The 17,829-nt window shown below is 41.5% G+C and overlaps 1 protein-coding gene across 5 annotated transcripts; it reads right to left on the reverse strand.

Moving 5' to 3' along the window:
• Positions 1 to 314: 314 nt before the first annotated feature.
• On the reverse strand, positions 315 to 16,601 carry IFNAR2 (interferon alpha and beta receptor subunit 2). Of its 5 annotated transcripts, none has more exons than XM_055801564.1 (10): positions 16,308 to 16,522; positions 15,174 to 15,362; positions 13,206 to 13,302; positions 9,913 to 9,954; positions 9,454 to 9,583; positions 8,267 to 8,430; positions 5,781 to 5,953; positions 4,869 to 5,031; positions 4,309 to 4,433; positions 315 to 1,319 (listed from the first exon to the last, which is right to left on the reverse strand). In XM_055801564.1, the coding sequence occupies exons 3-10, from the start codon at positions 13,294 to 13,296 to the stop codon at positions 633 to 635; spliced, it is 1,575 nt and encodes a 524-aa protein (XP_055657539.1). In that variant the 5' UTR covers positions 13,297 to 13,302; positions 15,174 to 15,362; positions 16,308 to 16,522; the 3' UTR covers positions 315 to 632. The 5 variants fall into 5 exon arrangements, with proteins under 5 accessions (XP_055657539.1, XP_055657536.1, XP_055657537.1 ...); XM_055801561.1 differs by having other exon boundaries at positions 15,174 to 15,408; XM_055801562.1 differs by having other exon boundaries at positions 15,174 to 15,413.
• Positions 16,602 to 17,829: the final 1,228 nt, after the last annotated feature.

Consider the following 17,829-nt stretch of genomic DNA (forward strand, 5'->3'; position numbering starts at 1 on the left):
GCACAAGTGTTAAACTACACCACAGTAACTTTTAAATGTCATATTTAAAAACTATATTTGTATATATATTATGCAGTCATATTACAAAAAAATATCATTACAAGGTATATTTAATGCCTTGATTCACAGTAAGAACTCGTATAAGCCGAGTATTCTTATCTATGCCCCCACGATTTCACTTATCAGCTTCGTCTGCACAAACGTAGACGTCGGTGAACTGACTTGAACACAGCAATCCATCCAGCAAAACAGGTTTCAGAGTAATCCATCCACAGAGCTGAATAAAAAAGAAAAAACTTAAAAAGCAGCCACCGTACTACTACTAAAAAATATTTACTTCATAACAGCTAGAAGGTAAATTCACTACCAAACTGCAAAATGAAATAGCTACTCTTTCTGCTGCACCTGAATAGTCATTTTTGTTTCTCTGTGGATAATCCAACCTGAACCATACCTGGAACAACCTGGAGAGATCAGATTTTATTTATTAAAAATGAGTGTTACATATTTTAAGGGTTCAGACATATATTCACGGAATGCTTAAAAAAAAGACAAGATCAGTATGTTGAGTCCAGAAATAAAAGTTGGACACTATCAATATGTATGTTATGAAATAATAGTAGTTCTCACAATCATCTTCTTATGTATTCAGTGTTTTGCTCCATATCTGAATCTGATGAGTCACTTTCATCGGAAGAATGACAGGAATTTTGCCATTCCTGAGAGTCATTATGACAGTTTGGTTTCTGCATGTTTTCTGTGTCATCCAGATTTGCTTCAAAAGAACGAGCACATTGCCAGTCAACTGCATCTTCTTGGGAAGAAAGAAGAGCTGCAGAACTATCCACGTCCTCTTCAGAGGCTCCCAACAGCACAGTTTTTAAGTCAATGGTAAAGCAAGGACTCTCTCTTTGCCTAGAAGAACAGTTACTATTTACCTTAGAGAAAGGATTAAGTAACTCACTACTTGTGTCTTTGTCTTCTTCAACGTCCATCTCATGGTTTTCAAAATCTTCTGGGTTAGCATCTGGATTTTCACTTGCCTGGCTGCTGCTGTCATCACATGTACTATCTGTAGAGTACGGCACAAATACATTCGACGTGTCAGAGACATGAGGTACTCTACTTAAAATATCACGCCTTGTATAGTCATGATTACTTATGGCATTGCTTTCACTGTCATCACTGTCATCTTCATCACTGACACCACCACTAGATTCATTTGCCTTTTTCTTCATCTCTTTGTAAATGATCTCTACAGAGGCTATTTTTTCAGATTCAAACGTCCAAGGTGAATAGGTTAATGTCCTTATGAACACCTAAAAGAGCAAAGTGAATTAAAACAAAAAAAAAGATCAGCCAAATTTGCACACACGCAAAAGAAAATATGAAAAAAGTACCCCCAGTCATGAGCTTGCCAAACGAACGAATCCTTCTATGCTGCTTCTGTGCTTCTATGCTTTTTCTGCAGAGTTTAGGGCATCTAGGATTGTTCCCTCTTCTCTGTTCCTGTAAACGTGACAGCCTTCACTATAAATCAAGGCACACAGCACAGGAGAGCCTCAAAGAAATGACACTACTGCCAAGCAGTGTCAGGTACTAAATGTTTTAATTGTAATTTTTGATATCTTTCTAAGACTAAAAGCTCATTTTAGAAATACAGTTTAAACCTGAGGTGAGTCTTGCAACTCTCTATTACCTCTTGCTGTTACCCTGCAAAAGAGAAGCCTTATAGGATGATCAATTTTAATGTCCTTTAGAAATGTACCACTGGAAGCAAGTCACTTTCTCAGCTTTACTCTACACTATATTTACAGCATTGGGGAAAAAGGCTGACAAAAAACCCCCAACAACTAACCTTAGACACTACTCGGCAAAGTCATGTTCAGCAGTCTCAGGGATATGAAGGTAATGACATAGTAAAGGACAGAAACATGAGGAAAAAAGTCTTAGGAAAAGTTGATACCAATCTGCTCTGGATATGTTTGTAGAAAATGTAAAATATTTATGCTGAAAACCCAATAGGGTTAAAGTTTTCTTCCAGAGCTATATTGTTTCTTTTCTCTTCCTTTGCTTTTTGTTTTCATCCAACTCCAATATTCAGGTAGATCATGACAGCCTGGTTCAAGAGTTAGTTTCTAAGATACTATGCCAGCTCTAGATTCTGGCAGAGTTAACTTGCATATGGATATCCTTTTTCTCCTACTAAGTGTTCTACTATCAGGCATTGTTTTCACTAATACCAATTTATAACAGAGTACAGTAATAAATCATTACTGAGACCGGAGAAGGAAGATAGACATCAGGCTGCCCAGAGAAGGGATCCTGCACTTGCTAGTAACAGTTTGGAACTAACAGCTAGGATACTTTTCTGGCAGAGACGTATCTCCATGTAAGTGAATCCCAACCACAGGTATGAGACACCTGTGAAACTGGAAGGTTGAGGACCTGCAAGGTATGTCCGATTTCAGTAAACAGGATTCTTCCTTTGACTGAGAAGCTACTGTTGACATTACAAAGTAGAGTCAGGTTTCCTGAGAAACAAATATGCTTTAGAAACTGCTTCCTCAAAGCAGTATCTCATCTCTATGAAGGCCTTTGAAGATCCTTTGTCTCCTTGTTGAGGTGAATTGAGAGTAAGCTCTCATTTACTGTATGTGAGATCATTTCCAACAACCATTCAGATCTTGCTTTTACCAGACTGCTGAACTTTTTACTTTTAGCACTTCTCATATGCTGTTCTTGACTCCTTTGCATAGCTTTAAGAAAAAAAAAAAAAAAAAAGAAAAGAAAGTCTTGGAGCGCTAACAGTGACTCTTCTCCAGATGTGCCTAAATAACTGTCCCATCTTTTGGCGATAATGAGACCAAAACTTCCAGCTCCAGGCCATTTTTATGTATCACTACAGAAAAAATATGCCCATACCCAACTAGGCCTTAAAGCTACCTTTTGTCTTTTCAGCTTACTTTCCTATGGAAACATCATAAAGAAAAGACCTTGAAGGCAAGTTTAAGATACTTGCTTTCAGTTGTAGAATCTCTCAAAATTTCTTTAAACTCCAGCAATCAGGGACCTGGCTAAACTACCCTCAAATCTTCAGGGAATGCTCTGATTTTTGGTGTGATAAATGGAAAAATATTATAGGGGTAATTGGTTTTGTTCTTAGAGTACAATGCTGTAGGATCAAGTAACAGAGGCAAAATGTGCCAGAAACTGCTTTGCTAAGGAGCAATGGATACACATTGCTCCTGAATGTTTTCAGAGTGTCCTTCTCGGTGGAGAACAGGTCTTTTCCCTATGTACTTCACCTAAGAACTGGAGTAGGCCTTTTGTTTTGGAGTTATTGCCCTAGCTCAGAGAGTAGGAGAAATTTGTCTGCTGCAAGAAGGATTTACATATAAGGTAATTTTCAAAGGGCAAGAAGTTAACTGTCTTACCCTGGGTGCTCTGCTGTAGGACCTAGCCTGCTTCTGTGTACCATAAAGAATCAATTTAAAAGTTACTTTGCGGGAAACTTCTCCCCTTCGCTACTGCTTACCCCCTCTAACTTCACAGAATCATAGAACAGCCCAGGCTGGAAAGAAACTTGAAAGACCATTTATGGTCCAGTCTTTCATGGAGAGGGAGCCTAGATGATATCAGCTAGCACCCTGTCCAACTGCATATTGAAAACCTCCAGTGATGGGGACTCTACCACAGCCCTGGGGAGGTTGTTCCAGTGATTGGTTGTTCTCACTGCAAAATAATCTCTTTCTTATATCAAGATGAAACCTCTCATGGTGCACCTTGTGCCCATTGTCCCTTGTTTTGAGAGCTTCTGTCCTGTTTGTAGCTGCTTTTAAGTACTGGAATACTGTAATGAAGTACCCCCTGAGCCTTCTCTTCTCCAGGGAGAAAAGACCTAACTCCTTCAGTCCTTCCTCACAGGCCAGGTTCTCCAGCCTTTTGCTCATCTTCCTGGCCCTTCTCTGGACCCTCTCCAGTCTGTCCACATCTTTCTTGGGCTGTGGGGATGAGAACCGGACACTACATTCCAGGTACAGCCTGACAACCACTGAGTAAGGTGGGATGATCACATCTCTATCTCTGTTAGTAACTTGTCACAGAACTAGCAAGAAATGGTTTTGAAAAGACTGTTCCACAGAACAGACAAGATTTAGCAGCCTATAGACTATCTTTGACATAAGTAAACTGCAAGTTAAAACATATGTACTTGCATAACTTGTACCTAACGCACAGGTTAGAAATTTCAGATAGTAAACTTCCTCCTTCCAAGCAGGAAGCTTAAATATGAGAATTATTACATACCAAGGCACGTGGAAGTGCTTGTGTTTGAAGAATATAGCCTCCTGCATGCAAACACTTCAGGACACCAGCTAACATCAGTGAAACACACATAGCACCTGCGACTGCAGCTGTATGATAATCTGCAACTGAAAAAACCCGGCCAAATAAACATACATGAATGAAGTTTCCAATGACCACATTTCATATTTCACATTCAGAATAGCTATTTAGAATCACAGAATAATCTTGGCTAGTAGGGACCTCTGGAGGTCATCTGGTCCAAAGTCAAAACAAGACCAGATCTCAAATTAGATTCAGGAAATAAAGAAGAAATTACACCATCTTTGATAACTATATATGCAGTTAGTGGAGATTTATATGGCTCACAGGAATAACATAGATTTATAGCCCAAAGTGGATGGGTTTTTATATTTCACATAAATCCCCACAACATTTATCACACAGAAGGTACTTTTTCTCTTACTATTTTTAGGACTGACTTGCAAATCTTCCTAGATAAAAAAACTCCACTTGCACATAATCAAGTCAGATGATCCATTCTTGCACCACAGCACAGTTACCTGGTTCAGCTACAGAGTCCGCAGTTACACATTTCCAGGCTGATGGGATGGAATGTTTGTTTATAGATGCAGTGATCATAACAGACACACAGTAATTTCTATTTGGATACAATTCTTCAATGACAGTATTAAAAATTTCTTCAGTGGTTTCCTCCTGCGGCCTCTGCCATAAAAGACAATGTTTTAAAGTTAGCTATTTGCCTAAAAAGAGATCCCCAGCCGCTGATAAAATGTTATAGCTATTTCAGAGAAATGCAGTAGCATGCAAAACCGCAAAAACTGGCACAGTAACTCAGCAGTTTACCTAGACAGCTGCTTCATCTCTAGTTCTAGCTGATATCAAGATGCCTACCTTATGCCTGTTTGTGAAATATTGTGTTATGAAAGATAAATTGTCTGCTCTCTCCAACTGTTGATCACAGTATGTCCCCTTGAAGTAGCCTCACACAGATTCTACAGATTTGAAACTGCAAGTGATATTCCGATTCAGAAATCAGGGGGAAAATATCCACAGCAGGCAAGCTGAGGTCCTTCTGTGACTGCCAGCAGAATGAGTTACTCTGGTTAAATCCCCAACAGGTACCCGTCTGACCTGCTGTTTAAAACTTCCAGCGCACACACCTGCTAGCAGTTCCTGCTAAACTGTCTTTCCCTTGTCCTCCCAGAGAATAATCACTTGAGCCAGTGCCCCATGCTTTACTTCAGGTAAGGATATGGGACAACTAGTATTTTTCTTCTAGGCCTGTTACTCTGCAGTAAAAGTAAGCTAAGATTACATTGGCCATTCTCTTTGTTTTCTTCTAAGTATCTTCCATTCACATATTTTCTTCTGTGAATCTGCTAACCATCAGAGCCATTTTATGCTTTCTGTATTTCTCCCCTAAAGCACTAATAAACTAAAAAGTTCTTTACCTTATGCTCTCCATCAGGTGTTTTTAGTGTTATAACATAATAAAGGCTTTTATATATATCAATTAAAGACAGGAGCTTTTCATTTTCTCTGTAGTAAGAGGTTGGCAGCTTTATGGTAACATTTATGCAGTTGAGACAGGAACTGATATTAATTTCTGGTGGTCCCAGGAATGCTATTGAAAAAAAAAAGATTTAAAAAAAGTTGGAAAAAATATACATTATGTATTCAGTACCAATTCTGTTTCCCTGACAGCTATATACCTGACTAAGATTCCAAAGTATGTCACTGTTGTAAAGCCACAAGGCCTTGCAATATTTAAGTTCCCTAGTAAAACGATCTTTTCCCGCATGACTAGATTTTAAAAACAGAAAGCAGGGAAGGTGAGGGAAGAAGATGAAAGGTGACAGAGGCTTTGCTTTGGATCCACAGATATGTGAGCTTTTTATCTATTTGAGAGGAAAGTGGAAGTTAATGTATAGGAAAAACTGATTACTTTCTTGCTCATCATCATCTTCTAGTCACTGTCTGGAAGGAATCTTTGTAAAGTTCAGTGGTATATAGCCCTGCACATATTCACACTGGTTGCAAGGAAGGCTACAGGTCTAAACTTGACAGCTGAGCTTCAAGACTTACTGACAGTGCGATAGAGGACCTAGCAAAACATAGTTATACTTCTGTGAGACTTCCACTGAGTTCAGAGCAATCTGTCAGGCTTAAATCCTCAGAACATGTATATGTTGGAAGAGCTATGCACACTAATTGCCTCCTCTCTCCAAAACTACACATCCAGCAAGATCAGAGGAACTTCTATAGTGAATCAAGCCTAAGATATTCTTTCCTCCAACACGGGAAAGAAGTAGGAATGCTAGAAAATGGTGTGAAAACAAACTATCCACATAATCCTCCATTGCTGCATAGTATGTGGGGGGAAAAAAACCCATGAAAATTTAGAGTTTGCATTTCACTTTTGTCTTTTCCAGAAGCGCGAACATTTTGATCAAGGTGGACACTGGTTTGCCAACCTCTGCAAAATTCAAAGAAGCAATACACATTTGCTGTCTACTTCTGTTCCTGATACAGAGTAGAAAATAGTAAAAAAAGTTTCTATACTTAGAACAAATGTGAGCCTTCATCTACTCTCAAACAGGAAAGCATGTCCTAGTGAAATGGTTGCACACCTACTCCTTTCTCATCTTTTAAGTTACAAACAAATATTAGCTTAAATCTGGTTACAGTCAAATGTGGTTGTTCTCCTGACTCTGTTATGAAGCTTTTCTGTCTTTGCTTAAATCCATTTGTCAACAGGAGTGAGATTCCACTGTAGGTATTTGATATCAACTACACCCAGTAGGAAAATATCTCAGAATATTTATTCTTTGATATTCAGGCACAGTAAAACAAGAAACTATAGGGTTCATCTAAGTCCTGTACCCTGGAAAACAACACTTCACTCAACTGATTATGGTTTAAACTAGAGAACTACTAGCAAAACATCCAATTTCAAGTTACAAGTTGCCAGTGATGGACAATCATTCAGAGCACCTGACAGCTTGTTCCAGCAGTCAATTCAAAACATGCCTCTTGTTCCTTGCTAAAATTTATCGAGCTTCAGCTTCCAGTCAGGGCATGCTGTTATGCTGTGTTTACAAGACTGAAGAAGCCTGCCATCACATTAACTAGTGGTCAATGCATTTTCTTATCCTTCTGTTTATTAAAATAAGTCTGAAAGACTGAAGGCCTCCACCTCAGATGGATGTTCTCATATTCTTCAGTTATCCTTGTGGCTATTCTCCCCATCTCTTCCAATTTTTCATCATGTCTGAGAGTATAAATGAACACAGCAGCAGCTACCTCTGCGCTGAATTCAGAGGTAACATGACCTGTTTCTCCTCCACAGTCCTCCAGTTGTTCCTCAGTCTTGGTCTCTGTTACTTCAAAACTGAGTATTAAGCAGAACTAAGGATGAAGCCACCTCTAGCATTAGAGTATGTTGCAGCTAATAAGCATCTTCTTTCAGAAGGAAAGGGAAAAGAGCAGGCTGATGAACAAACAAGTAAATCTCTTCCCCTAGACCTAGTGCAGACATAGGACTTCTTTAACTCTTAACACTGATTAACTGAAGTCATAAAAGCAATATGTTTTTTCTTTATGTACCTTGTGCACATCAGAGATTTTTATTTTGTGCTTGTCAATGCTTGACACAATGCTATTTCCTGTATATTTTATATATATACATATGATTTCAAAACCAGAGCCTTGTCCACTTATCATAATTATTGTAGCCATTAATTTTAGAAAGCTATCTATATATTCTAGGTCTTGTAACTGACACATGACAGATTATATACAAATTCATATTGTCTTAAAGTGTTAAGCTACTGATCAAGTTAGTTTGGAGTGTCTTACTATAAAGCTAGCAGAATATCATTTATACATCAGCTACAAATGAACTACTAAAATGAGCAAATGCAGACAGAGAACTTACTATCAGTAAGTGGCGCAAAATGAAGTAGAGAAGAATTGAAAACTTCAGTTCCTACGATGCTCTCAACCAATGCAGAATACTGAGTAAAAGTCTCTTTAAAATCATCTGTCAGATTACAGGAGAGTTGCGTAATATCTGAACACTGTTTAGCAATCTTCCAGTTCCTGTAAATCAAACCAAGTTAAAAACAAAGATCAAAATAATCTGGATTCTCTGATAAAAGAAAGCACAGAGGGAGACATTTCCAAGTGGAAAAACAGACAAAGCAGGTCGAAGGAGGTGATTCTCCCCCTCTACTTTGTTCTCATGAGACCCCACCTGGAGTACTGTATTCAGCTCTGTGGCCCTCAACATAGGAAGGACATGGATCTGTTGGAGCAAGTCCAGAGGAGGGCTGTAGGGTACTAAAATAAGTTGACCTTGTAGAGAAGCAAGGCTGAATTGACAAAGCTGTTAGTGTACAGGTAAGTGGCCACATTAGGCAGTGAAATCGCAAGTGCGTGAACAGCTCACAACAAACAACTGCTTTGCTACACATAGACAAACTCCCAGGTGCTTGCTGCATGCAGGCACATTCCAGGGCAGAACCTGGGTAGATAAGTGTTTGTATGTAACTAACACTTATGTATGCAAAAACAATCTCACTTCTTCACTGACTTAGGGTCCGTACCTTCATATGCCACAGAGGGCCACAAAGATGATCAGAGGGCTGGAGCACCTCTCCTACAGAGAGGCTCAGAGGGTCGGGGTTGTCCAGCCCAGAGAAGAGAAGACTCCAGAGAGACCTTACAGCAGCCTTCCAGTGCCTAAAGGGGGCCTACAGGAAAGCTGGAGAGGGACTTTTTACCAGGGTCTGTAGTGACAGGACAAGAGCTTTAAGCTGAAATAGGATAGATTTAGATTAAGTATTAGGAAGAAATTCTTTACTGTGAGGGTGATGAGGCACTGGCACAGGTTGCCCAGAGAAGCTGTGATGCCCCGTCCCTGGAGGTGTTCAAGGCCAGGCTGGATGGCGCTTTCAGCAACCTGGTCTAGTAGAAGGTGCCCATGTCTATGGCAGGGGGTTGGGTCTAGATGATCACTGAAGTTCCTTCCAACCCAAACCATTCTATGATTCTAAACCAAGAAACCCCCAGTATTTTGAGTCATTAAACATTAGAAGTGAAGCTTGTATCTATAAGACTTGCCTGCGGTCAGTATACAGCACACGATAGTATGTTGGAAGAGCTGGATCACTTTTTGCCTGCCAGGACAAAATATGCTGAAAATTGGATGATTCCATTTGTAGGTTTTGAGGTGGCCCTCCCAGAAATCTTTCTAGAAAGATAAAAAAAAAAAAAAAACAACACACAACCCACAATCAAGAACAAAAAACCCGCTAATACGAATGGCAAACAAACGTGAGATTGCAACAGTTCTAATAAGTAAACCCAATTAGAGCAGCCTAATACTTGCCTCAAAATAAAGCAACCACAGAGCAGAGTTCAAGCACAATAGAAACAACAATGCAAAGGACTGTCCTCCCGTATCATATTTCAATTAAGTTCTTGAAACAGCATGAAGTTTTAAAATGATGCTTGGTGAGAATATGCAAGTATTTTGAGCTGTGTTAGGAGAAGCATTTGAAAGACAATAAAAACTCTTACCAGACAAGCTGCAACAAGCTGCAGACAGAACGATGATGTACACTGGAAAATGAAACTATGTATTAATGCATTTGTATGTCTACAATATCTGACTATTAGCAATATTAATCTGCAACAATTAGAGACAATACTCAGTGTTCCCTCAGTGGAACTGTTTCTTCCTTTCACATCATCTTCCTACTTTCCTCTACCCTTCCCTCCTTCCCCAGAGTATGGGATGTCCCCTTCCAGCCTCTGTCATTAATCCGACGCTTCCAGGGGCTAGTTCTTTGATAACTACACTGTGGTGCAGGCTTATGCCGATCCCTGACAGATGAGGTTCGAGACCCCGTGTGAAAAAACATACTTCAGGTGTTCTTAGCAACTATTGTCTTAGAGGATTCTGACTATTTCAGGTAGCTCACTCTGTCTATTAAACACCACTTCAAGTCACAACAAGAAACTTAAAACTGGTTTGGGAATATATACTATTACTGCTTGAAGTACATTACTGATCTTCACAGATGTCCTTCTTTGCTAAATGTGGGGAGTCCTCAAGGCTATAGTTGTTGGTGTATTACTCATTGTCTTCAGTCAGCTAACTCCTGTAACTCCCCATTTCAGGCTCTGTTTAGTAACTCCCTGTCTATTTTGTGTCCTGTTTCTGTAACATTTCCCTGTGAGTGCTTACAGCATTCTATTCCCTGCTTGCAAAAGAAAAGAAAACAGAACAACAACAGGTACTGCAACACTTCTGTTACAGGGTATGGTTAAGGCCATATTCAGCCTGTCAGTCGGGCCTACTGTCCAAGTAATTTCTGGAACCCAGCCTTCTTGCAGATCCTGATGTTCTAGAGGTCCCCACATCTTCTTGCATAACCTTCATTAAGAGACTGTCATCCAGATTCTCATTGTACCCAGAATTCTTTTGCTTAACCAACCCAGTCTTGCATCATTCATCTTTTCAGCATGGGGCATCAATAACATTCCTGAAATTCTTTTTTCTGACCCTTCTGCTTTTTTTCAAGATCCTTCATCTCCCTTCTGCTTTCTGACTGCAACAAATACAAACTTCCTGTCCTCATTTCAAAGGCATTTTGTGGTCTGTCCTGCTGAGGAAATGCTGACTCCCATATTCAGTTGGCCAAAGAAGTTTAGTTTAATTTCAGACATGCATATTTTTTTCCTCATGCTTTAGACAAACTCCATGGAAATATCTGCAAAATTACTTCAATATTTTCCCTAAAACTGTTCTCCATGAACTCGTTTTGTCTTGACACCTAAACCTTCTACCCTGAAATATGACAATACCCAAAACACTGCTGGCCTGCTACCTCTGTTGAACTGTGTTGATTACTACTGTCTTAAGATTTTGTTTTATTCTCCTCATCTCACTTAGAATGATAACTTCCGTAGCATGACACAGGTCTTTGACTTTACATTTGTACAGCAACTAACACAGTAGCACTCTGGTCCACAACTGAGGTTCTCAAGTGCCATGCTATGACAAATAAGGTAACAGAACTGCCTGATGTCTCAACAAGATATATCACTAAGAATGACTGTGAAAAGACAAAGAAATCTGGGACATACCTCATAAAAAATTAAAACAATCCTTATGGAGATTTAAAAATAATGGATAGGACAGGACTCTCACAGAACAGCTGAGGTTGAAAGGGACCTCTGGAGGTCATCTGGTCCAACCCCCGACTATGTAAAACATAGTATAGAATACATATTCCTGGTAAAGCAGAGGGAATTCAGAATAGTAGTGAGTCAGTGGGGACTGTCCTGTCCCAGACACACTTGGGGAATTTCCTAATGGATTAATGCAATTACTTATGATCCTTGTCTGCTTTTGCAGACAGCACTGGAAAAGGAAAAATCTTCTACTCAATTAATTAAAGAGATATCTGCACAGAATCTTTATGGCTGCAGAGAAGTGCCTTAAAAATTGCTCTTTAATTAGCAGTGCGCACACAATTACACTTGGGCACCCAAGTTTGCTGAAATCATTTGGGATGGATATTTAGCCAAGTATCTCTTATAACTCTGGCTCACAAATATTAAACTATGCTCCCAGCATCCCTTCTGAAATTAGATGCAAAGAGATTAAGCAGCTCACTTGGGTTTTGCACATGCAGCAAATTTATATTTCCACAAGACAGAAAATTCATCTTTCTCAAGCTTCATTTTGCCATTCAAACCACAGACATCCTCTCTTGCACATCTTCCTTTTGCACTTGTCCTTCTATGTTACGACTGAATAATAAACAACCCCTTAGAGAAGTGCAGTTACAAGTAGAACAAATAACTTGTAACAGATCACCTATCTGGAAAAAACATCCAGTGAATATGAACAACAAAGCGATGCTTTTAACAGTTATTGCTCAACTGAACGCAAGCTCACATTTGTAATTGTCTGTGGCAGGAATTTTCCCTTCTCCCAATACACACACGGCCCTTAGCACGTTAAAGGGTATTCCCATCACAGAAACAGTGTCAGTGCACAGACTCCAGTAATGACATGCTTCCTTGGAGCAAACCCTTCGGATTAGGGGATGCAGTCCTTTGCCATTATCTCTTATGCCACCCACCTCACGTGTCAGATGTCTTGCTGATATATTTCCTGTTGACATTAATGTTTTTTTGTTCTGTCTATATTTGTGATTTTCAAATGCCTCTCCAAATTCCTTTCATCTAGAGTTCAAACTGCCTCAGAACTTTGTTTCAACAAATGTGTTTAGCAAAGATAGCTGGAGAGCTGCAAAATTTTGTACCTTGCACTCTCACGTGAGAGGCACAGACAAGGAAAAAAATTATCTTAGACAAAATAACTGGGAAAATCAAGACTGGAGAAATAAAGACAGTCTGTAAACTGAATGGGGAATCTTCTTTGCTGTCTTATCTTTTTTAGAGAATTAAATGACCTTATCAAAACAAGTTGTCACTACAACTACTACTCAGCCAACAAACTATGTTTGTTGCGCCTGCTAATCCAGAAACTAAGAAGTCCTGAAAAAAAAATAATCAGAATTATAAAAAAAATAAAAGCCAACACATCCAACTAAGAGTTCACTGGACATTTAGAGAGACAGAATGCAGTATGCTGTTTCAAAGCATTTCTTTCTTACAGGAAGATCATGGTTTATGTATAGAATGGAGTATGTAGAATATAATACCCTAGATTCCTGAATCTGTGAATTACTCCAGGCAGAGTTCTGTAATAAGATGATGGTATCTTACTTCAGTAACCCAGGAGGAGTGTTAGTGAAAAATTAGCTCTTGCAATATAAAAGGTACAGGCTACTTACCAAGCTGATAAAAATGCATTGGTACATCCATCAGTGTTTCCACAGTGATTAAGAAATATAAACTACTGATGATAAAATCAACATTTTGCATCTGCACCTGCAAATAAATAATAATAATTTTAAAATCACATTCAGCAAATCATCTTAGTACATTACTTGCAAGTAAAACGAGGTCTATGTACAAAGAGTTATTTTAACCTCTTCAGTGTTTTTGGGGAGGCAATGGTACTGAAACAGTTACTGTTATCAGGGGTGGGGTGGGGCAAGGATCATCAGATTAGACAGGCAATTTTATTACAATAGCACTTTCCATTTTTCTCATGGAAAGGGTTCTTAACATTTCAAATAACCATACAACGCTTTCTGTGTTTATTTGTATTACTTTTGCATGAAGGTAGTCCCTGAAAATTCTACACCATTCACACCAACTTATTAAATACAATGAAAATAAACATTGCTTGGCTTTATTTAAAATATTACAAGAACTCACCACTGTTGTAAAAAATGTTTCCAAAAAGAGGGTAGATCAAGAGGAAGGTTAGGAAAAAAACCCCAATTGTAGAATTATTAATTATAAAGAAGTTATGAGGTTTATATTACAATTTTTTAATACATAAGGCCTATTAAAATATTCCCTCTCCTCCACGTTATTATTTTACTTTACTTATTATCCTCATAGCATTAATATTTGCAGGATCTGGTTTTGAATTATAGGCATAACACTAAGAAAAATCTATGCATCTACAGACAGCTAGGCAAGGCTATAACTATTTCCAAGGAATCTTCTACTCAGGTTTAATGCCAATAAATTGTTTTTTAATTTTAAGTGATTTTAAAATACAATGTAAATTATTTTCTCTGCAAAACAAACAGCTTAAAAATTAAAATCATGACAAAATGTGCTATGGTCAAACTTAACACAGTAAAAACAGACGAATTTAAAAAAAAAACCTCAAACCTATCTGAGATGCCAATCTTCCTCTGCTCAAACTATATGAAGTTATTGGATAAAAGTTGAGAACCTGTATCAGTGCAACTTATAATCATTCCACAGACAAAGAGAATGTTCTTCTCATTTCAGTTTGGTTCATTTTATTGATTCATTCAAGCATGAGGAATATTTAGGGCATATAAAATACTGGTCTTCCAAGATAAGATTTACTAATTACAAAATCTTTAAGGTCATCGCTGCTATCAGCAGACTAGAAAGCAATGAAATCACACATATCTATCAAGTCCATGTAGTTTTGGTGCTGGCAAATGTGACAAAATAATTTGACTTTCTCATTCAGCTCAAACTTACAGATTACACAAGCAGGGGAAAAAAAAAGGTATCTTTCTACTCAACAAGGTTACCAGCTCTGTTCAGAAGTGACAGAGAACAATGTTACTTTCACAGTCACTTCAAAGTTACACCTGCAGGATCTGATTTTTCAGGTTGTTCCAAATTTTCTCTTACAGGGAAAACTTTGAGGATCCTGAATTCACTTAGCAAAATATTTCTTTTATGCCTTCATCCTTGCAATTAGTTACAAGACATGTTCAAAGCACTCCATATGTACTATTAGGCAATACATTTACTTGCATACTTTCGATCCCTGCCTGTACATGCTGTCACGAATAAGAACTATGCCACTCTTGGAATCTGAAGTGGCTCATGTGTGACTCTGTAGGCTGAACACCACATATGTGTTACATGATGCATATTCAAAGCCAAGTTATGTATTTAGCACCTTAGAATATGTAAGAAAACCATGACAAAACAGGTTCATCTCAGAGTTTGCACAGTTGTCTAAATCCGGATGTGTTCTGCAGATCTATCAATGCCAGTGAAGCTCTGGGGGAAATTCCAGGGGAAAACTATTTCTGCCAGAATTCTGATTAGCTTTTGTTACTCGCCCTCTTCAGAGCTTCAGCAATTCCTGGAAAGACGTCATACAAATCCTAGTGAGTCCAGCCCCCACTCACCTTATCAGCCTGGGCTCACAGTAACTCCCCTGGGAGCTGTGTGAAGCACCCAGCACTTTCAAAACTCAGCTTCATCCTTCCTCATAGTCTTCGGTAGCGGCCCATTTTTAACTGGAGTTCAGATTGGGTTGTTTTGCGTTTGCTTCTCATCAGAAAAAAAGCAGCCTTTGAAGTTTTGGAAGTCACCAGCTTGTATTTCAGAAAAGCTCCGCATCAGTAAAGCAGAAAACACACCCTGTTCTTTCAAACAAGCAGGTGGTGTATTTATTTATAGAAATCTACTTATCAGAACATCGACAGAGAGACAAGACACCACAGGAAATGTTTCAGGCACAGAAGTCAGCAGAAGAATGTTCCAAACCGACGCGGGTAACACAGTGTATGGATCAACTTGTAACGCTATGGGCCTTGCAGGGGTAAGTCGCTTGTACGGAGACCGAACTCAATTAACCCTAATGACCCAAGTCTGTTAACCAGAAGCCCATTTCCCACGCTGCCAGCAGTGGTCCTGCCCGGCAGCCCAGGCCGTGCGCGGAGGAACCACCGTGGGACGGGCAGCATCACACCCAGCACAGCCCCGCGCTGCCCCTGCCGCTCCGGGGGGGGCGGGGGGCGCACGACGCGACACCGCCTGCGGCAAGCGGCTCTCTCAGTTCACCGCTGTGTTTTCCCTTACAGATTTCTGGCCTTGAGCTACACGATTACCTGCCACCAAAACCTGCTACAAACGCACCTCACCGAGTGTCGCTAGGGTCAGTTTTGCACTGGGTGACACTGCCGGCGGGGCGATCCCAACAACCCGCTGTTTCCATCTGCGGTTCGGTCGGGTTTGCGCCACAACGCGCTGCGGGGACGCGGAATCCGGCCGACAACGGCCTCCACAACGCGCCCGACAAGCGCCAACGGCGATAGGAGACCGTCCTCCAGGAGCCGCCGCCCGCCGGCGCCTCCCCTCCCCGAGGGAGCGGCGGGAGCGCACCGCGGCGGCGCCGCCGGCCCGGGCCTGGCGCCGTTAGGGGCCGGCCCAGCCCTCGCTCCGGCGGCCGTAACGCAACAGCTCCAACGCCCCACGCCGCAGACGGGCACCCCGACCCGCCAAGGCGAAGCGGGGTGACGCCGCCGCCCCAGCCGTACCTCGCAACAGGCGGCATGCCCGCGGGCTCCGCTCCGCGCCGGACCCCCATGGCTGCCCTGTCGGTCCGAGGGAGACGCACCGGCCGCCGGCGCCCAACGGGAAATGGCGGAGGGGGCGCTGCGGCGCGCGGCCGGCCCCGCCCCGCCCCGCCCCGCCCCGGGGTAGGGCAGCGCTGGCAGCGGGGCAGCGCCCGGGGGGCGCCGCTTCACCCAGAGCGGGGCCTGCGCCCGGCCGGCGGCTGCCCGGGCGGAGCGCAGCTCCCCTGCCGCACCCACGGAAACCGGCTCCCGCCCTTATTTCGCTTTCTTTTACGCGCCCCCCCCGCGCCCCTCCCCCGCTCTGCAATGCTCGTCCCCGTGAGGGAGGCCTCGGCCTCCGCGGGGCGCTGCGCAGCGCTCCCCCGCCGCCTTCTCCGCGGTCCCGACGCGGGGCGGTGCTGCTGGGAAGGTTCTGTAAAGATTTGCCTTGATGGGCACCGAAACGGGTGAGGTGTCCTCTGCCCGGGCTTTTTCTGCAGGCGGGAACAGGAGTTCTGTGGCGTTGAATACATCCCGTGTCTGCCGCGTGAGCGATCTTCATGAGGTCTGGCACCTACCTGAGGCGAGTGAGGGGTGCGAAGCCAGGTGTGGTTCATGGCTATGTCCGCAGCCCCTGCGGCCTCACTGACACCTCCTTGCCCCTTTCCTCCACCGTAGGTTTCGTCCCTCATGGAGACACACGTAATTTCGGGAGTTGTTTGGCGGTGGGACGTGAGGTTACGCTACATCTCCTTCAGCTGTATGAGGCAAAGCAACCAGAGGTTTCCCATCACCATCTTTTAGGCACCTACAGACTTTCTGGTTAAATATATCTATTGCTTTAACACATGAATAGATCATGTATGAAGACAGGTTTTTTTCCCCATTTTGCTTCATGAAGAAATAACGTTAGATCGCAGATGTAAACTGAAAAAGTCCCAGTTCTGACTAGAAACTCCAGGCTAAATTCACTGTACATCTTTGCATCAGTTTGTCTTACAAGTATGATATGTGGCACCATGATTTGTGTTTTCTGATTCCAGTTCCCAACTAGCTTTTTGAAGGGCAGAACGTTTATCTGGAAGCAGAGCCTGGAATGAAAATCAGAAGGGCAAGTGAAATTTTAATGTTACTCTGCTGTGATCAGTTCTGCCACCACAGTACTGTGCCTTCCGGCATGCCTACATCTGCTTTATACCTCTGACACTACCTTCCCATGGCTCGCTCAGCTTCTGCCTACCCAAACATAAAGGTCTCCTAAACTCTGATTTTTATTTTCTTGTTGTTTCACTTGTTCCAGCACACATTTTTTTTTCTTAAGGCTGTTTTACCTGTAAGTCTTTCTATTTTTCAGCTGCTTTTCCAGCATTATTTTTACTGAAACCTCTTCCCAATTTTCTGCCATCTTTGCAGAGGTTTCCCAAACTCCGTTGTTTTCCTGCCTATCAGATTAATTCACTGGCTCTTGTGGTCTCTCAGCACTTCGTGTTGAAGATGCTGAAAT

This window comes from Falco peregrinus, chromosome 4 (genome assembly GCF_023634155.1).
Source record: "Falco peregrinus isolate bFalPer1 chromosome 4, bFalPer1.pri, whole genome shotgun sequence".
Lineage (NCBI taxonomy): Eukaryota > Metazoa > Chordata > Aves > Falconiformes > Falconidae > Falco > Falco peregrinus.

What these genes read in the sequence shown, in the direction of transcription:
- IFNAR2 (XM_055801565.1), bottom strand. Translation starts at nt 13,296, where the DNA reads ATGCAAAATGTTGATTTTATCATCAGTAGTTTATATTTCTTAATCACT. An exon ending in GGACTCTGTAGCTGAACCAG is followed by an intron (nt 4,434 to 4,868) that starts GTAACTGTGCTG and finishes GGGTTTTTTCAG; the next exon opens with TTGCAGATTATCATACAGCT. An exon ending in AAGCACTTCCACGTGCCTTG is followed by an intron (nt 1,320 to 4,308) that starts GTATGTAATAAT and finishes TTGCTCTTTTAG; the next exon opens with GTGTTCATAAGGACATTAAC.